General features: G+C 43.2%; 1 protein-coding gene across 5 annotated transcripts in view; it reads left to right on the top strand.

Annotated features, from left to right (window-relative positions):
• The window catches only part of FARP1 (FERM, ARH/RhoGEF and pleckstrin domain protein 1), a 277,276-nt gene that overhangs the window by 165,320 nt on the left and 94,391 nt on the right, over positions 1 to 17,565 (top strand). For all 5 annotated transcript variants that reach the window (XM_064493014.1, XM_031466240.2, XM_064493015.1 and 2 more), the window contains exon 3: positions 14,545 to 14,649. In XM_064493014.1, coding sequence (XP_064349084.1) covers positions 14,545 to 14,649 — 105 coding nt within the window. The remainder of the gene's footprint in view (positions 1 to 14,544; positions 14,650 to 17,565) is intronic.

Genomic DNA, 17,565 nt, shown 5'->3' with positions numbered 1-17,565 from the left:
GAAATAATCACACACAAGAGCAGACTAGTGAACCAGTTCAGGAGAAAACTGAAGTTCTGGATGCCTCAAAAGCACTGCATCAGGACTAGTCGGCTCCCTCATGTACTTTCTCGGGAGCATTAAGAAGAACACAAACCCTCCTTTTCTTTCACGTATTTAGAATATTCACAAAAGCTGTCTGAGGTGTAAGGCGGAGACGCCCCACAGCCAGTTACTGTTTGTGACGTGAGGGTTTCCCTCTGCCAGTGCGGTCTGCCTGTAGGTGTTCCTGTCCCTGTGTGACTGTCCCATAGCTAGATTGGTGCATCATGCCCAGTTTGACATATGATTCCTGATCAGTAGAAGATCGTCTTTTGTTTTCTCATATTCCTTTTAACATTTGCCCTGATGTTGGCCTTTCATGAGTGTTTTACATGCGTGGCTTTTGGAAGATGTTGACTCTTTGAGAAACAATTTCTTGAAATAAAAATAGATTCTCATTTTGGCTTTAGGATCTAGACCCCAGTTTAGAGTTGTTTTTGTTAAGTCTTGTGCTATTATAGTCTCTTCATGAGAATTACAGTTTTAAAGTGATTTCATTTGTTCACCCATCAGCAAATCTTTGAGTGCCTTCTGTGGGTCATCCTGTTCCAGTGGACAAAACAAAAGATTCATGTCTTATGGAACAACCTAAATGTCCATCAACAGGTGACTAGATAAAGAAGCTGTGGTATACTTATACAATAGAATACTGCTCAGCCATAAAAAAGAATAAAATAATGTCATTTGCAGCTACATGGATGGACTTGGAGATCATCATTCTGAGTGAAGTAAGACAGAAGGAAAGAGAAATAGCACATGATACCACTTATGTGAAATCTTAAAAAAAAAAAAAGACACAAATGAACTTATTTACAAAACAGAAACAGACTCAAAGTTGTAGAAAATAAACTTATGGTTACCAGCAGGGAGAGGGGTGGGAAGGGATAAAATGGGAGTTTGAGATTTGCAATATACTAACTACTATATATATATAAAATAGATAAACAACAAGGTCCTAACTGTATAGCACAGGGAACTATATTCAGTATTTTGTCATAACCTATAATGAAAAAGAATATGAAAACAAATGTATGTATGTGTAAGTATGACTGAAACATTATGCTGTACACCAGAAATTGACACAACATTGTAAACTGACTACTTCAGTAAAAAAAAAAAAAAAAAAAAAAAAAAGTCCAATTCTAGCAGAGCATGTGTTCTACCAGAGAAAGACTGCCAGATCTAAGAAACATTATAAAGAAATACATTGTTTTAGATGCTAGAGAGTGATAACTGAAAGCAAAAAAAGAAAAGAAATAGACCAGAATAAAAGGATGGGACCTGTAGGGGTTAATTGGAGTTTTAACTGGGGTGTTTAGGGTCAGTCCTATTGAGAAGCTGACATTTGTGTAAAGATTCAAAAGAGGTAAGAATTATCTATGAAGATTTCTGGGAAGAGAGTGTTCCCGGCAGCGAGAGCAACCAGTGCAAAGGCCCTGAGGCTGGTATGTGCCTGATACGCTCAGAAAACAAGGAGGCCAGAGTGGCTGGAACAGAGTGAGCAAGAGGGAAAGCAGTTGGATATTACCTCAGATGTGGGTGACGTGGTGATATAGGGTAGAGCAGGCCCCCTGGGGCTTTGTTTTCCATTGTAAGGACTCTGGCTTTTACTCTGAGTTTCAGAGGAGTGACAACATCTGATTTAGTAGATGACTGTTTCTGATAACTGACTTGAGAAGCTGGGAATTATTTATGTAATAAGTCAGATGGTAATCATAAGGGACAAAAGTCAAAAGCAGCAGAGAAATACAAGGAAATTGTCATGAAAAATAATGTCAACAAGGTATTCAAGGGGAAAGGTGTAGCTCAGGAGTAGAGCACGTGCTTAGCATGCATGAGGTCCTGGGTTCAATCCCCAGTACCTCCATTAAAATAAATAAGTAAAAAACCTAATTACCTCCCCCCAACCCCAAAACAAAACAGAACACCAAGTTCTTCAAACTGGGAAGTTCGAGGAGAATGCTGTAAAAGGGTAAGCTGGATGATGTCCAAGTTCTTGTGTGCCACGAATGTGTGTGTGTGTGTATCAGAATTGTTGGGGTGTGGGGTCCTTTTCCAAACTCTTCACACGTGTGAGACCCTGGATGTGTATGGGGTTAGAGGATGTGGATGATTTGAAGCCTCTGGGTAAACCTGATTTTCAGAGTCCCCTCTGAATTATTTCTAGACTGGAATTAGTTCTTCAATTAAATCCTGGCTGGTGATCAACGTTCCTTTCTGTTGAGTTTGTAAGAACTTAAAGAATCTGTGTGTAAACCATGCAGAATGATCTTGTCTGTCAGCACTGTGGTTTAGTAACCCCCAAAGAGCTTGTTGTCTGATTCTTAAAGGAAAGATGTGTTTAACTCCGACTGTTTCAGTCTTTCTGGTAGACTGTTAGTGTTTGGGGATATGCTTTCTACACTTTTGCTATATACATTTCTTTCTCTCTAAGTCTAGGGTCTGTGTGCTTATATTTTGTCTTAATATAGCAAGTTGCTGGTGGGAAAGGACTGTTATCAACAGTGAACGCATGTAATTTTTTTGCTTCTTAGTGGTTTCTTAGTCTGTAGATCATGTAGTCTGTTCCCCACTCCCCCTCCTTCGTCTAATGTCCGTTATCTCATTCCTCAGCCCTTCATTAGAAGATACTAGAATATAAGGGCAAATATAAATACTATTTCATAGTGGTTAAAGTGTGAGGTTTAAACATGCTCAAGAGGGAGTTTTCATTGGTACCAAAAGTTAGAAATAACTTGGAAAATGTTTCTACTAAAAATGAAGCATGATGGTTAACTATGATTTATTGAGTCTCTGCTAAATGCTGGCTCTGGTCCTTGGCACTTTATAGGTATTCATTTAATTCTCCCAGCCATCTCTTCAGGGAATATCATCATTCCATTGCTTGGAAAGGAAAATCAGTTCTCATCCTGGGCTCCGTAGCCAGGCATTGAAATTATAACCCGACGACACCAGAACCCATGTCTTCCCCCTCTGCGTGCTGCTCTCGAATGTAATCTCACATGTATTTATATGTAATGGTAATAGTTTCATGCATGGGAAATGTCGCAAGTGTTTGCTTCCTCTCTGTCTTTATTATGAAAATACTTTTTATGGTACTTGATTTTTTTCTTCCCCTTCACCTCTAAATTTACCAGTTCCTTCCATAGACTGTCAGTATTTGGGGGTATTTTTCCCATACTTTCTTATTGTGGTAAAATACATCTAAAATAAAACATACTGTCTTTAGCACGTATAAGGGTACGGTTCAATGACAGTAAGTACATTCACATTGTCATGAAGCCATCACCACCATCCGTCTCCAGAGTTTGCTTCATCTTCCCAAACTGAGCTCTGTCCCCATTAAACAAGAACTCTCCACCCTCACCCGACCCCCTCCCCCTGGAACTACCTTTCTACCTCCTGTTTACTTCCTGTGCTGCCTGCTGTCTGTCTCTTAGATATGCATCCTTTAGTTTTGCCATGTACTCATCTCACTTCTGAGTTCTCTTTCCCCAAGACTAGAGCCTCTGTGCTTTAATTTATCTGAGCTTTTCAAAGCAAGAGAAGTCCTAGCTCTTTGCCTAGAACTCTGACCTCCTTGCAAATACATAAACCTGGGGCTGCAGCCCACTCCCACCCCCCCATCACTTCCACAGTTAACAGACTATCAAACCCGAGAAGTACATGAAGAAGACTGAAAAGTAATCGTATTTGTTTGGGAGATTTTCTAGAGACTCTAGAGCCAAGAATTCTTAAAGGGTCCCTGGAAGCTATGTTTTCACACTTGATTGACATATTTTGAATGTAAAAGCCTTCTGCATAAGAAATAATTTTAAAATCCCTCTTCAGGATTGAGAAAATGTTCCCGTTCTCCCTACTAATTGAAAAACATTAAAAATGTTTTCTGTTGAAAGTGTCTGTGAACATTCTAAATGATTTTTTTCCCCTTTCATTTAATGTTCTTGGAGGTTCTCCAGGAACCTCAGATATTCGTTCTGGGGAAGGTTGTGTTCAGAAACCCAGCTGACAAGCTCTGTCTGCACATGGAGGTAGATGAGACACGGGAAACACGCGTGTCCCTTGTTTTACAAAGTCTTCATCTTTCTGTTCAAATGTTAAGCTAAAGTCAATAAAATATCTGCTTTGCATCTTCCTTTGGAAGAATAATTTTGTAGACCACGGTGTGATATCAGCTGTTTTCAGAGAGTTCAGGCTCACTGGGCTGAATGTACTTTTGAGGCTTAATTAGACCATGGAGTCCAGAGAGAAAAGTGCCAAACTAAACAGACAGGAGAAGGCCAGCATTTTTCTCTTGCCCTAAAGGGCGCAGTGCTTTCCTTGAGCAGTCAGAATCTGGCTTATATTTATTTGCCATATCCATTATCTGCGGGATACATTATTCCTGTCGAATGGATATTTAAAGTGTCAAAATGTCATGCAAGTTTTTTTTATTCAGTAAATCTTGGACTTTTTTTATTCATCTCCTTCTAAAAGTGACCAAAAGACAGTGAATTGATGAAGGTCAAGAGTGGATAAACGCAGCGCTACGAATGACCGAATTCTCCAGAAACATTTTTCTTCTTTTGCTCACACATGAAGGGTTTGCAAGAAGGCACTAGAAATCTTGTACCACGTGTGCATGCGTGCGCACGCTTGCGCGCACGCACATACACATCTCAGAATGAAGGAAGAAGGGGAGCTCTGTGCTAATGATGCTATGGGCTTAATGCAGCTAAATTATAGCAAAGGAGCTGAAAGGGCCCATTCTCTTCGTGGCCTGGAGTTGGGACTCTGAAATCCAATCTGTAGTGTGTTTAATGAGTGTTCTGAACGCAGGGGCTCAGTGCAGCAGGAACAAGGGGCACAGTGTCTCCCCACAGACGCCAGGGCCACCCTTGGAGCCTCTGCGAGGAGGAGGAATCGCCGTGTTTGTGCACCTAGTGGATGGGCAGGTCTAAACATTTAGCTACATCCTCCCTGATTGAAGACCTGGTCCCAGCGCCCCAGACTGCAGTTCTAAAGTTGTCATTCCTGTTCTCGTTCTGGTTGGCAGCGCCCAGCGTCGGTGACCACACTGCTGCCGAGGCTGCCACTGAGTCCGCTGTTGGGCTTCTAGTCATTTTCCTCCTCATCCTAGCTAATACTCAGTAGAGCTTGCTGAGTCCTGGGTACCATCCTCAGGCTTGGTGTATACTAAGTCATTTAGTATTCTCCACAATCCCATGAAGTGTTTCTGTCACATGCCCATTCTACAGGAGTGCAAGCTGAGGCCCAAAGAGCAACTCACCCCAGATCCCACCGCCACGGAGTGGACTTACGGGATTTGAAGACAAATGTCTCCAGTTCTTGTGCTTAATAATTACATTATGCTGCCTCTCTAGGTCTCTCAGGGGCTGGAAACAGCATGAGAAACACCTCCCACATTTCAGCTGTCCTATTTCTTGGTTACCTAAGGAGTCCTGCGTTTGCAGACGAAGGTCACAATTAGTTTATATGACACTCGCCCTAGTCTGCAGGGGCTGTGTTCTATGCGTTCATACTAACCATGTGCATCAGACTCTGTGTCCCAGTGACCAGCTTTAGTGCCTCAAGTTACAGGATTTTCAACGAGTCAAACTTCCCTTGGTTTTACCAACACATTTTCTCCATGGCAGTTTGGGTCATCAAAATTAGGGGGTGGAAGTCTTAAAAGAGTTTAGAGGGAACATTGTCTCCGAGGCGTAATAGTTCAGAGCAGATGCCCTGAAGCTGGGTTTGAATCCCAGCTCCACAGTGAGCATGACCTTGGTGCCAGCTCTGTGCCCTCTGGCCCAGAGTGTCCCCAGGTGTGCAGCATAGGTGAATTGCAGGTGTGCAGATGTACCTGTTCCTCTGCCCCCAGGGCAGTTGCATCTTTATTTACTCCGGCAGGTCGGATGGTCATAATATGGTCGGATCTCTGTTCTGGCTTCCAATGTGCCATCCGGAAGTCCTGAGCCATTCTGACCCACTAGCTTTTGCCTTTCTCTCTCCTAACTTTCAGAATCTTCTTTTCATCACTTGGGTTCCAAACCTTCCCAGTAATTTGCTATGAAATGGATTGTACTCGTTTATGCTGTGAGATACTCTCTCTGTTTTTCAACTTGAAAGTTAACACTCCTCAGTTCTGAAATTTTTCTGTATATTACTCTCAAGTAATGTCCCTTCTCCGTGGGTCTCTCTGTCCCAGAGTCACGTTAGTCAGATGCTGGAACTCGAGCTGAGTCTCTCCATGTCTTGCCTCCTCTCCTCACTGCCATCCCTTTGTCACCAGGTCTAGTTTCTAGGAGGATTTTCAACTGTGTATTTAAACTCTTGCAGTGACATTTTTATTTCTGCCGTGCTATTTTTTATTTTTAAGAGCGCTTTCTTGTTAACCAAATATTCCTTTTTATAACCTTTTGGGGTTATGTTAGTTATAAACTCTTAGCTATATGAGGAAACAAATTACAGTGTTTTCAAAGGTTTTTCACTCTGCCCTGCATTATCGGAAGTACCTGGCGTCTCCCGTTTCTGGGCTTTTGGGGGACTTCTGCGCAATTTGGCTCCTTCCTTATTGCAGCCTCTCCTCTCCTCTGTAATTAGGCTGCAGCTTTCTCCACTGTCATCTTCCTAAATTTGGGGGAAATCTCTCACCTGCTGTCTCTTCTCATTTTCTCTCTTTTCTGTGAATATATTCCTTTTCATTTTTTTCTCTTTTAAATTGAAGTATAGTCAATTTACAGTGTGTGAATTTCTGGTGTATAGCATAATGATTCAGTTACACATATATATATTCCTTTTCATATTCTTTTCATTATAGGCCATTACAAGGTGTTGAATATAGTTCCCTCTGCTAATCAGTAGAACCTTGTTGATCTATCCTTTTTTCATTCTTCTACTGTTTTTTTAAGCGGGATTTCTGGATGTAGTGGAGATAAACCGCGTGTATTCAGTCTGCTGTCTGTAGCCACAAGCCTCACCTTTTAATCATTTATATTAAGCCCAGTCTGGCAGTGGCTTTGTGCTAAAATTTGTAAGAAAAGTGATATTTATGGACGGATAGGTGGGTTCCCATGAAATTTCTCAATTTGTATCCTTGGACCTCTGCTTCACCGACAGCTCCTGACTCCATGCAGATGGGCCAGGAAAGGGGAGCCCTGGATAGCGGCAGGGGTGGCGGGAGCATGTGGGGGCTATGTGATGTCAGCCTGGACCCCACCCCTCCCACCTCACGGATGGGAGGGTCGAAAAAAGACTGTTGTAAAAAGAACTTCGTTTGTAGACTACTGCTCACATCTAGAGCAACAACAATGAAAAGAGGAACAGCACTTAACAGTTAGCAAGAAAAATCAATTACCTCCTATAATTAGTCCCCTACTTACTGAGTTTATTTGATTTTCGAGTTAGAGAAATGTTAAAGGCCAGAATGTTTCTGTTACCCGGAATCCACTTATTGGGTTATTATTTTGTTGTAATCCCTTAATCCGAAAGGGACTGTGCTGGATGTGACCACGTTGTCTCTGCCCCCGCGTGGCTAACGAGATGGGTCGCAGCGCTGTAGAAGGGGGCTGTACTGAGTTGGCTCAGGCTGTGGGAACGAAGTACCATGACCGGTGGCCTGAAACATCAGAAAGCTATTCTCTCCCAGTGCTGGAGGCTGAAAGTCCCAAATCAGGGTGTCAGCGGGGCCCTGCTCCCTCTTGAGACTCTGAGTGAATCCCTTTCCTGCCTCTTCCAGCTTCTGTGGGGGAGGCAGTGGGGGGCATCCATCCTGGGTGACCCCTGACTCACAGCCCCACCATTTGTCTCTGCCTCTGACCTCACCTGGCCTTCTCCTTGCATGTCTCTGTCTTTGTACCATCTTCTTATCAGGACACCAGTCGTGTTGGGTTAGGGCCCACCCTAATGACTTCATCTTAACTCTGTCAAGTCTGCAAAGACCCCATTTCCAAATAAGGTCAAGTTCACAGGTACAGGGAGTTAGGACTTTACCATATTTTTCTGAGACACAATTCAGCCCATAACAGTGGGTTTGGTGTTTTTCCTTTGGTTGAGTCTCAAGCTTGATGTTATCCCCAGATGGGAATCAGAGCCAGACACCACAGTGCGTGCCAGCCCTGCCTGTCAAGGGTCCACATGTCATTCAGCAGTGACTCATGGACGTGCCTGGCACCTTGGTCTCCAAGCAGAGTCTTTGCACCAGCAGCAGCCTCCCCTTGGAGAGTCTTGGGCCTCACCCCAGCCCCCTTGAATCGGCACCTGCAGCTTATCAAGGTCTGTAGATGATCGGGGGCACAGAAATTGGAGAAGCACTACTCTGAACCAGTTCCAGCAGAATTCTAGGGCAGAGTAAGCTTAGACCTAGCCATGGACTCTGTGCTGGGGGACACAGTCACATAGTATGCAGACTTGGTAGCCAGGGTCTCTGTTCTGTGACACTGCAGAGACTGCCTCTGGGGTTGGGAAATGGGACATCCTTCCCAGTGTCAACCCATTCCCCTGCCATTAATTCTATAAATTATCATTTCCCCCATCACAGTGGCAGCAACCGAAGTAGAAAACGTGTGTTACCTGCCAGGCCCTTTGTTAAGTACTTTGCGATCATAGTTTTATTTCATTTTCACATTGATCCTGAGGGGTAGACAGTACTGCCAGTCCTTCGTGGCCCGTGTACTGTGGACTGAATTGCATCTCCCGCTTCCTCACATTCGTAAGTTGAAACCCTGACTCCCAGTGTGGCTATCTTTGGAATAAGGAAGTAAGTAAGGTCAAATGAGGTCATAGACGGGGTGGGGGAGGGTGGCAGTAATAGCTCTGTGGCTTAACATGCATGAGGTCCTGGGTTCAATCCCCAGTACCTCCAATTGAATGAATGAATAACATAACATAACATAACATAACATAACATAACATAACATAACATAACATATAAATAAGCCTAAATGCCTCCCCCTCACCACCAAAAACAAAAAGTCATAAGGGCGGAGCCCTGACCTGATAGGATTAGTGTCCTTGTAAGAAGAGACATCAGAGTGCCCACCCTCCCCCCCACATAGCACTTACCATGTATTCTGATTTAGCTGGTTTATTGTCTCACCCTCTGACTCAGTGACACTTGTGTTGATTTCCATTCCCTCAGCTGCCAGCATAGTGCCTGCACATGGCTACTCACTTAATAAATGTACTGTGGCTCCTTAAGGCATCATAATTATTAATACTTCTATCCACCTGATCAAAAACTGCCAGAGGGCCAGGAGGAAATCTGAAATGTTAACGGCACCCTAAGATCAGACGTGGGTTATAGAAATTAATGGTAGGAGAAAAGGGGCCGAGGCCTTTGAGAGAAGCCATTGCCTTCCGCTGGAGAAGAGCATGCCCTGGTTGTCATGGTTACCTTAATCCCGATCCAGAAAAAAACAGAATGCTTCCAGAAACAGCTCTCTGAAACCTCAGCAGATGCAAATTTTGTAAACTTGGTCAAATGTTATCTTTATAGATTTCTGTCTATGAGGTTATTTCAGAAAAGCGGACATTAGCTTGTATCAAGGAGGGCAAACCCTTTGAGGAGCTGGGCGGAGGGGGTAGAAGATACCCCGAACCTGGAAAGAATTGTCTTTATTCTTATAGAGGAGAAAGAAAATACTCCCACATAAAACTTGATGTAATAGAAATAACCTGAAGGCACAGGCCTGTTTTAAAGGCACAATAAACCTAAGCAACTTTGATTCACAATTTTTAATAGCTTGAAGCTCTGTGTGACGGTTCATACTATTTATTATTCAGTGCTTAGTTGCCAGACACTCCTCAGGAATGTAAATCTCCTCCTAAAATTTAATTTTATAGGAGTCTGTGAAAAGCCTGCTCAAAATGGAGGGAGCAGGAGGGACACAGAGCAATCAGCCAACTTATCTGTGCACTAGATTGAAATTCAGATGCCTTTTGGAGCGTAATTAAAAGTAGCCAGTATGAAAAAAAGTGATTAAAATTTGATTATGTGGTTTCACTAATCACTGGTTTGTTCTCCAAAATAGAACATATAATTACTATTTGGTTTCTTTTCTGGAAAGAGGACACTGCTGGAATATTTTAATCGAGACTGGTGGTGAATGGTCAGCCAGACTCTTAGTTTATTAGACGTCTGCCCCTTCAGCCTCAGTGCAAATAATGTGGGGACAATTTTTAAAAATATCCATCACAAGATCCCTTTCATGTTAAACCACTGCTAACATCATATAGGTTTTCAAATGATGCTCAAGGGACTTGGTTTCCCTTCCTCATGTGTGATCATTTGTGCAGCCATAAATCTAAGTGTGTGTGCAGGTGTGCATTTTAAAGTAAGTTACTCTTTGAGAAAATACCTTTACAGATTAGTTTTCCTGAGAGTCTCTTCTTTGTTTTCTGCCAGGTTAATCTGTGCTGTTGCCACCTTTTCCCACATTCAGACTTTATTGAAACTCATGTACGGATTTGTTTTAGCATCAAAGGGCTAGTGGATTGGTAGCTGTTGGACCCCATCACCTCTCTAGTGCAAAGCCTGCCCCAGGTGCATAATTTGCGGTAACTTCCAACGACATTCAGATTGTGCCTTTTTTGCCAGATGCATAAAAGAGCCCTTTGTGCGGAGAAATATTAACAGCCATTTACTCGTACATGTGGGTATTCATTGATTCTCCCCAGGTGATAAGGCTTTCCACAGCTATTCTACTTGAGCTGGTCCTAACCCCTCTATTTTTCTAAGATCTAATGTAAAAAAAAAAAATGGATACTTTATTTTCTGGTTCAAAAAAAATTGTTTAGATTCTATTGGGAGTAACACTCTTAAATCGTTTATAAATGTGAACACTGGCCTCAGTTCTTTCTTTCCTTTTTTTTTTTTTTTTTTTGCCTTTTTCAAAATTTTGGTAAAAAACACACAGCAAAAGATGTACCATTTTAGCCATTTTTAAGTGTACAGTTCAGTGGCGTTCAGTACATTCACAATGTTGTGTAACCATCACCATCCATTTTACATTCTATGGTATGATTTTGAACAGTATTACTTTTTTATTGCAGTGCAGTAGATTTATAATGTTATGTTGGTTTCTGGTGTACAGCATAGTGACTGAGTTACACATACATATTTTTTCCTATTTTTAATTATAGGTTATTGCAAGTCATTGAATATAGTTCACTGTGCTATACAGAGGACCTTGCTTATTCTGTATATAGTAGTTTGTATCTGCTAATCCCAAACTCCCAGTTTATCTCTCCCCTCCTCCCCCTTTGATGACCATAAGTTTGTTTTCTGTGTCTGTGAGTCTCTTTTCAACAGAATTACTTTTAATGTGAAGTTGAAAAAATTCACTGGAGACAAATGTAAAGAAATGATGTTGTGGATTGACTAAGTGAAGCCACCCTTGGAAGGAAAGGGGAGATCATTTTCCTTAAAGGATGAGGATAAAACGCTTTTCCTGCTTCCCTTCTCTGAAATGGTTTCTCTGCAGCAGAATTTGGCCCTGGGTGCATCAATAAACCCAAACACTTCTACACCAACTCCTAAAAAAAAGGGAAACAGAGTCCCTGAACTTTGGTATCATGATGTCTAGAAGCACTTTAGGCTGGAGCTGCCTGGTGTAAATTGGGATGTTAGTGCTGTGTCCATTTGCCCGTGAAATTATCATGTAGTGACTGCATTTCAGCCCTTATAACCTTCTAGTAATACCACATGCTGGCTTTCCTTATATCCCGGAATATAGCCAGTGTTCATAGGAGAATTCATATAATGCATTAAAGGCATCTATTTTATAGATGAATTTTAGGAGCTAAAATATCATTCAAACTCTAACTTCTCCCTGTATAAAAAATTTTGTCCCATGAAAAGGCCTTTTGCATCAAAGATTTATCCAAAATAATCAATTTTAAGGAAATTTTTAAGACTTGAGAACAGACTTATTTATTAGGTAGATTCCAAGCATCTATTTCCAGTCTCTTATTATTACCAACATATGCTCAGTGCGGTCACAGAAATCTCTGCTGACTCAGTAAAGGTCCTCTGCCTCTTAGTGTATTGTCCAAAGAGCTTAGCTGAACATCTTCCCATAAAGCCATCCATTGTAGATTGATTTTTTTACATGTTTAGACTTCCAGCAATGAACTGTAGAGTCATTTCCCAGACTCTGTAAATCCAGATGAAGTTATCAAATTCACTTGGTTCCGGGAATTCTTTGGGAAACGCAAGTGCTTGCCAGCTGGTCAGATAATTGGTGGTTCATTTTGTAACAAATAGGAAACATCCAGAATTGTGAGAAAGATGGTGAAACTGGAATGTGGTCTTCTCCTCAAATCTTATGATAGAGAAATTTTCCCACAAATTCTTAGCCCCTGGCCTGTTTTTATCATGGTCTGATTAGTGTTTGCCGACTTTACTGGACAGGGAGGAGGGCCTCAAACAAGTGGCTCTTTGGAGGTAGGTGTGAGAACTTGAACCCAGGGCCCCCGTGAGCTGGGCTGGTGAATTCCCAAGTGCTCTCAGTATGACCTAGGGCGCCTTGCTGTGTGCCAAAGAGGTGAGAAATAATTTGGTGACCAGTAATGCATGCAGCTAGTAAGTCCACTGGGTAAATGCAGGTGTGTGTGTGCAGGTGTTGGGTATGTATGTCTGACAGACATGAATGGGGTTTTCACACATTACTTCTGCCACCAGTGCAAGTGACATGACTCTTCTGGTTACCCCTGGACCAGACATTCAAAGTCTAGAGCCTGATGAGTTTAGGATTATCCATGGAGAACACTTCCTGCCCTTAGACAGCTGTGAATATCTTCTGGATTTCAATAAGGAGGAACATGGGAGCATAAAGTGGTGTCGGTTTTTTTTTTTTTTTTTTTTTGAAGCTTTATCGTTGGACGTGGAAGCATCTTTGAGGTCCCTCAGATCGCACTGTTGGGCAGCCTCGTGGACATGCCCATCATGGTACTTGCCAGGTCCTGGCTCCTACTGCTCGTTGGTCCCCTGGGTGACTGACTGGCTCCTGCACTGCTCTGCTCTTACCAGAGGGGAGGTCAAAGTAGAAAACCGGTAACTGGAGACAACAATGTCTTTGAAACATTTTTCTTGCAGTGTTCGATCTGTGAGGTGGAATTGGATCTGTTTTGCTAGCGAGTCATTAGGAATCGACCAGATAGTGAAGAGAAACAAAAGCGTATGATTCTAAGCTCTTCAGAGTAACAACCGGGTTCTTGTATATGATCTTCCCTTTCCCTATAGATTCAGTATATGGAAAATACACATACAGTGTTGATTTCAGCAGAGGTTGAGTGACAGGTGCTTTGCTAGCCAACAGGAATATAGAGGTGACAAGTGGCCCAGAGTTGAACTGGGAGACAGACTTACAGATACTTAGCTACACATCATACAGTGGAATGAGTCATTTTATTCATTCATTCATTCATTTCAACAAAACGGGTTGGTATTTAGGCATCGCAGGTAGGAGGCCTTTACCCTGAGTGCATATGTGGTCTAGATGAGTCTGTACAAAGTCTAGAGAAGAAAGTCATGTGTACTGCTGCATTTGTGGAAGGGGGCGAGAGGAACAGGGCCAGGCTTTCAACTGCTGCAGAAAGGGCTGGGCTGGTGAATTGAAAACTTAGAGCCACACAAAACTGCCCGCAAATATGTGTAGCAGCTTTATTAGTAATTACCAAAACTTGGGCAACTGAAATGTCCTTCCGTAGGTGAATGGACAAGCAAACTGGGGGTCCATCCACACAGTGGCATATTATTCAGCAATAAAAAGGAATGAACCGTCAAGCCATGACAAGAATGGAGGACGCTAAATGAAAGAAGCCAGTCTGAAAGGTCCACACACTATGATCCCAACTCTGGCATTCTGGAAGAGGCAAAACCATAGAGACAGTAGAAAGATCAGTGGTTGCCAGGGGCTTGTCGGGGAGGGAGGTGAGGGTGAAATGGGGGGCACGGGATTTTTAGCTGGTGAAACCCCCCCGTATGGTCCTGTTGTGGGGCCTATATGATATTATGCATTGGTTGAAACCCATAGAACAACACAAGAGTGAGCCCTAATGTACACGATGGACTTCAGGTGATCATAGTGTATCAGTGTTGGCTCAGCCATTATAGCAAGTGCACCACATTATTGTGGGATGTTAGTAACGGGGGACATGTGGGGAGAGGTGTATGGGAACTCTCTGCGTGCACTTCCTGCTCAATTTTCTGTCAACCTGAAAATGAAATAAAATTAAATGAAGAAGTCAATTTTTTTTTAAAGGGGGATAGTTCCTGGGTCTGGGGTGAAGAGAAGACAGCAGAGAGTAGCGTCTAAGTGTGAGAGCAGCAGGACGGGCGGACCAGCAGTGTGCACGGGGCTGGTGGTGGCTGGCCTGCTGTTACAGCCTTGGGAATGAGGGACTTTTGTGGTGGGAGCCGCGGTTTGTTTCCATAGCTGCCTGTCTCAGAGGCGTAACTCCTGCTGTTTCTGTTCCCAGCAAAGAGCCCCCGGGAAAGTGCTGCTGGATGCCGTGTGCAACCACCTCAACCTTGTGGAAGGAGACTATTTTGGCCTCGAGTTTCCCGACCACAAAAAGATCACGGTAGGTGATTTCGATGTGATGTTGCTGTTTTGCCCTCTCTTCGACCTGGGAGAGGGGAATCACTGAGACCTTTCCTTGCTATACAGAAACGTACACAGGAGGAAGTACCCAGAAGGCCCTTGATAATGTTTTTGAAAGTACTGTGTGCTTATGATTAGCAAGTTCAAAGAGAGCATGGCGAAAGGACTGTCTCCCTATCACCCTCTCCAGGAGCCACCATCCCCAGTGTCCATGTATCCTTCTGGTAAAAGTCTTGAGTATATGTGCACACAAACGCAGACTGGTGGAAGAGCTTTCCTTTGCAGCATATAGAACCCACTTTCTTCCTTTTCACAGTTTCCTGCTCTTCCGCTGAGTGAATGTGCTGTAACGTCCGACCTTTGCTGTAGAGGCTGGGGTACTTAGGTTGCACTGAATCGTTGGCCATCACAGATAATGTTTCAGTGAACGTGGCTCCTGCGTTCATGTCTGCACTCATGGCCAAGGGTTTCTTTTAGTGATTCAGATCCAAAGGCACGGAATTGTGTCATCCATGAGTTCGACCATGTTAAAGTGTGCTAAGTATGTCATGTTGTTCTTTAAAAAGGTTTCACTGATTTGCATGCAAATTTTAGAACATAGCTTTACCGTTCTTTTTTTCTCTTTTGGCTGATGGCACTTTCTTAAGGCTGTATTCGAGTCTACCTCTCATTAGACACCCTTTGTGGGTATAAGTTCATTGACTGTATTTCTATTTATCCTTTCATTCAGTGCACACTGAGTGCCTGGAACTTTTGCTAGCCACTGCACTGGGGACCCAATAGAAATGAGATGGAGAGAATGTGGAATCCAGGTGGGGCATCAAACTGAGGAGGTGGCCAGTTCATGACACGTGACAGGTGTTCCACTGGAGTCAGGGACCATTGGACAGTGAGGGCAGCAAGCGACATTTTAGGAAATCCTTCCCAGATACTGCAAAACTGAGTCCTGTGAAGCCAGTAGGAGTTGACTTGATAGGTTGTTCCTGGGAGAGGGGACACCAGATGCACAAAGACCAGAAAGTGAGTGGGCTACCCAGGGTCCTGCAAATTGGGCTGAAGTTGAGAGGTGGGGGGAGGAGGGCTCTGCTGAAGGACATGAGAGAGAAAACATTAAAAGGTAAGCAGGGAGCCAGGTGTACCTCAAAGAGCTTTCTGTACCATTGGTATCCAGAAGAAATAAATAAATTGTGAGCCACATACTTAAATTCAGTTTTTTAGCAGTTATGTTAATCAAGTTTTTAAACAATAAAATCAATTTAAAAGTCAATTAAATTTAATTTGTTTCATCCAAAATCATCATTTCAACATGGAGTCAATATCGAAACCTATGAATGAGAAATTTGACATTTTTTTTTTCATGCGGAGTCTTTGAATCTGATATGTATGTGACACTCACAGCCATCTGGATTCAGATGGGCTGTATTTCAAGTGCTCAGTGGTCACGTGGAGCCAGTGGCCATTGTGTTGACAGCACAGTTCTGCACCAAGCTAATGTGTTTGGGAAGCTGTTAATGCATTTTAAAGGGAGTATGATATGATCTGATTTATGGTTTAGAAAGAGAACTGTGGCCAGATTGGAATAGAATACGACTTGAGTCGTGAGAGCTGTTCGAGGCTCGCAGTATTGGGCTGGAGACGGTGAATCTGGAACTAACGCAGAGTCGAGGGCATGGCTGAAGGGAGCGGGTAGCAGTTAGAGATGTGATGAAACGAATGGGCTTGTGAGAGAAAGGGGCTTCCAGAGCTCAGTTTTCCAGCTTTGCCGCCTGAGCAGGCAGGGGTGCCAATTGCTGGCATTCTGACCCAGACATGAGGGGTCAGGGGATCAGTGGACGCTGCAGTGGAGACGTCCAGCAGCCAGTACCAGTAGGTGGGTCTCCTAGAGCACTGGAAAGAGATCTGAACTGAAATTCAGATTCAAAAATTACATGATTATTTCAGGTATCAACTGAAGCTCTGAAACCAGATGAGAGTGTAGAGAGTAAGAAGAAAGGAAGAGCAGAACAGCAGCACTTAAGGGATGGAGAGAGAAGGAAAAACCCTCAGCGGAGGCATGTAGATGGGGAGGCAGGAGACCAGGAGGAGAATCCGAGAGCACAGGCAAGGCATTGAGGGAGGGTGTGGACAGGAGAGGAGGTAGGTGGTGAGCGAGCCACCTGGTTATGCACTGAAAAGTGGACACAGGTTGTGTTTCTCAACATACTCCTACCTCCAAGCACTCTACCATTTTCTAATACTTACACTTAATCTAAGCTGCCCTGACTCCCAGTCGTCTTTCTGATGGGACAAATGACCACAGACAGGCCGTATTCTAATTCCACATTCATTTATTCATCTAACAATTATTTTGTGCCAACGCGGTATCCAGCCTCACACTTCATACTGCAGAAGGCACAGGATATGAAGGGACAGATAGCAAGTAACAGCTACAGTTTCCAGTCATTAGAAGTGCAGGCTTAGAAAGGTTGACAAGGAAACAAATAATTATAATACGATGTACCAAATTCAGTGGAAGACTGTTTCATAAGCTTGTTTTCTGTTAAAATAATGATTCTCAGAACACCTGAAGATTTGTTGTCTCATTATTTCTAACAACCTTGCCCGCATTACTCAAGGTCCCAGTGGCTTTCCTGACTCCAGTCTTGTCCTGTTCCAATCCAGCTGGAGTTGCCTCTAAACCACAAATCAGCCGGGATGAGGGTACTAAGACTCTGAGAATTGTTCTCTATCTGGGTCAACCAAGTTGCTAATGGCGGGGCTACAAGTCTAACCGTGTTCTTTGGGCCTCAAGTTCAATGCCCTTTGTGTTAACCATAGGTGCTTCTCTTCTGCTGGATTTACATACCTGTTGACCTTCCTCCAGGGCTGACTTGTTGCAAGTTTCATCAGGCTTGAT

Source organism: Camelus dromedarius, chromosome 13 (genome assembly GCF_036321535.1).
Source record: "Camelus dromedarius isolate mCamDro1 chromosome 13, mCamDro1.pat, whole genome shotgun sequence".
NCBI lineage: Eukaryota > Metazoa > Chordata > Mammalia > Artiodactyla > Camelidae > Camelus > Camelus dromedarius.
This window is presented reverse-complemented; position numbering and strand designations above follow the sequence as displayed.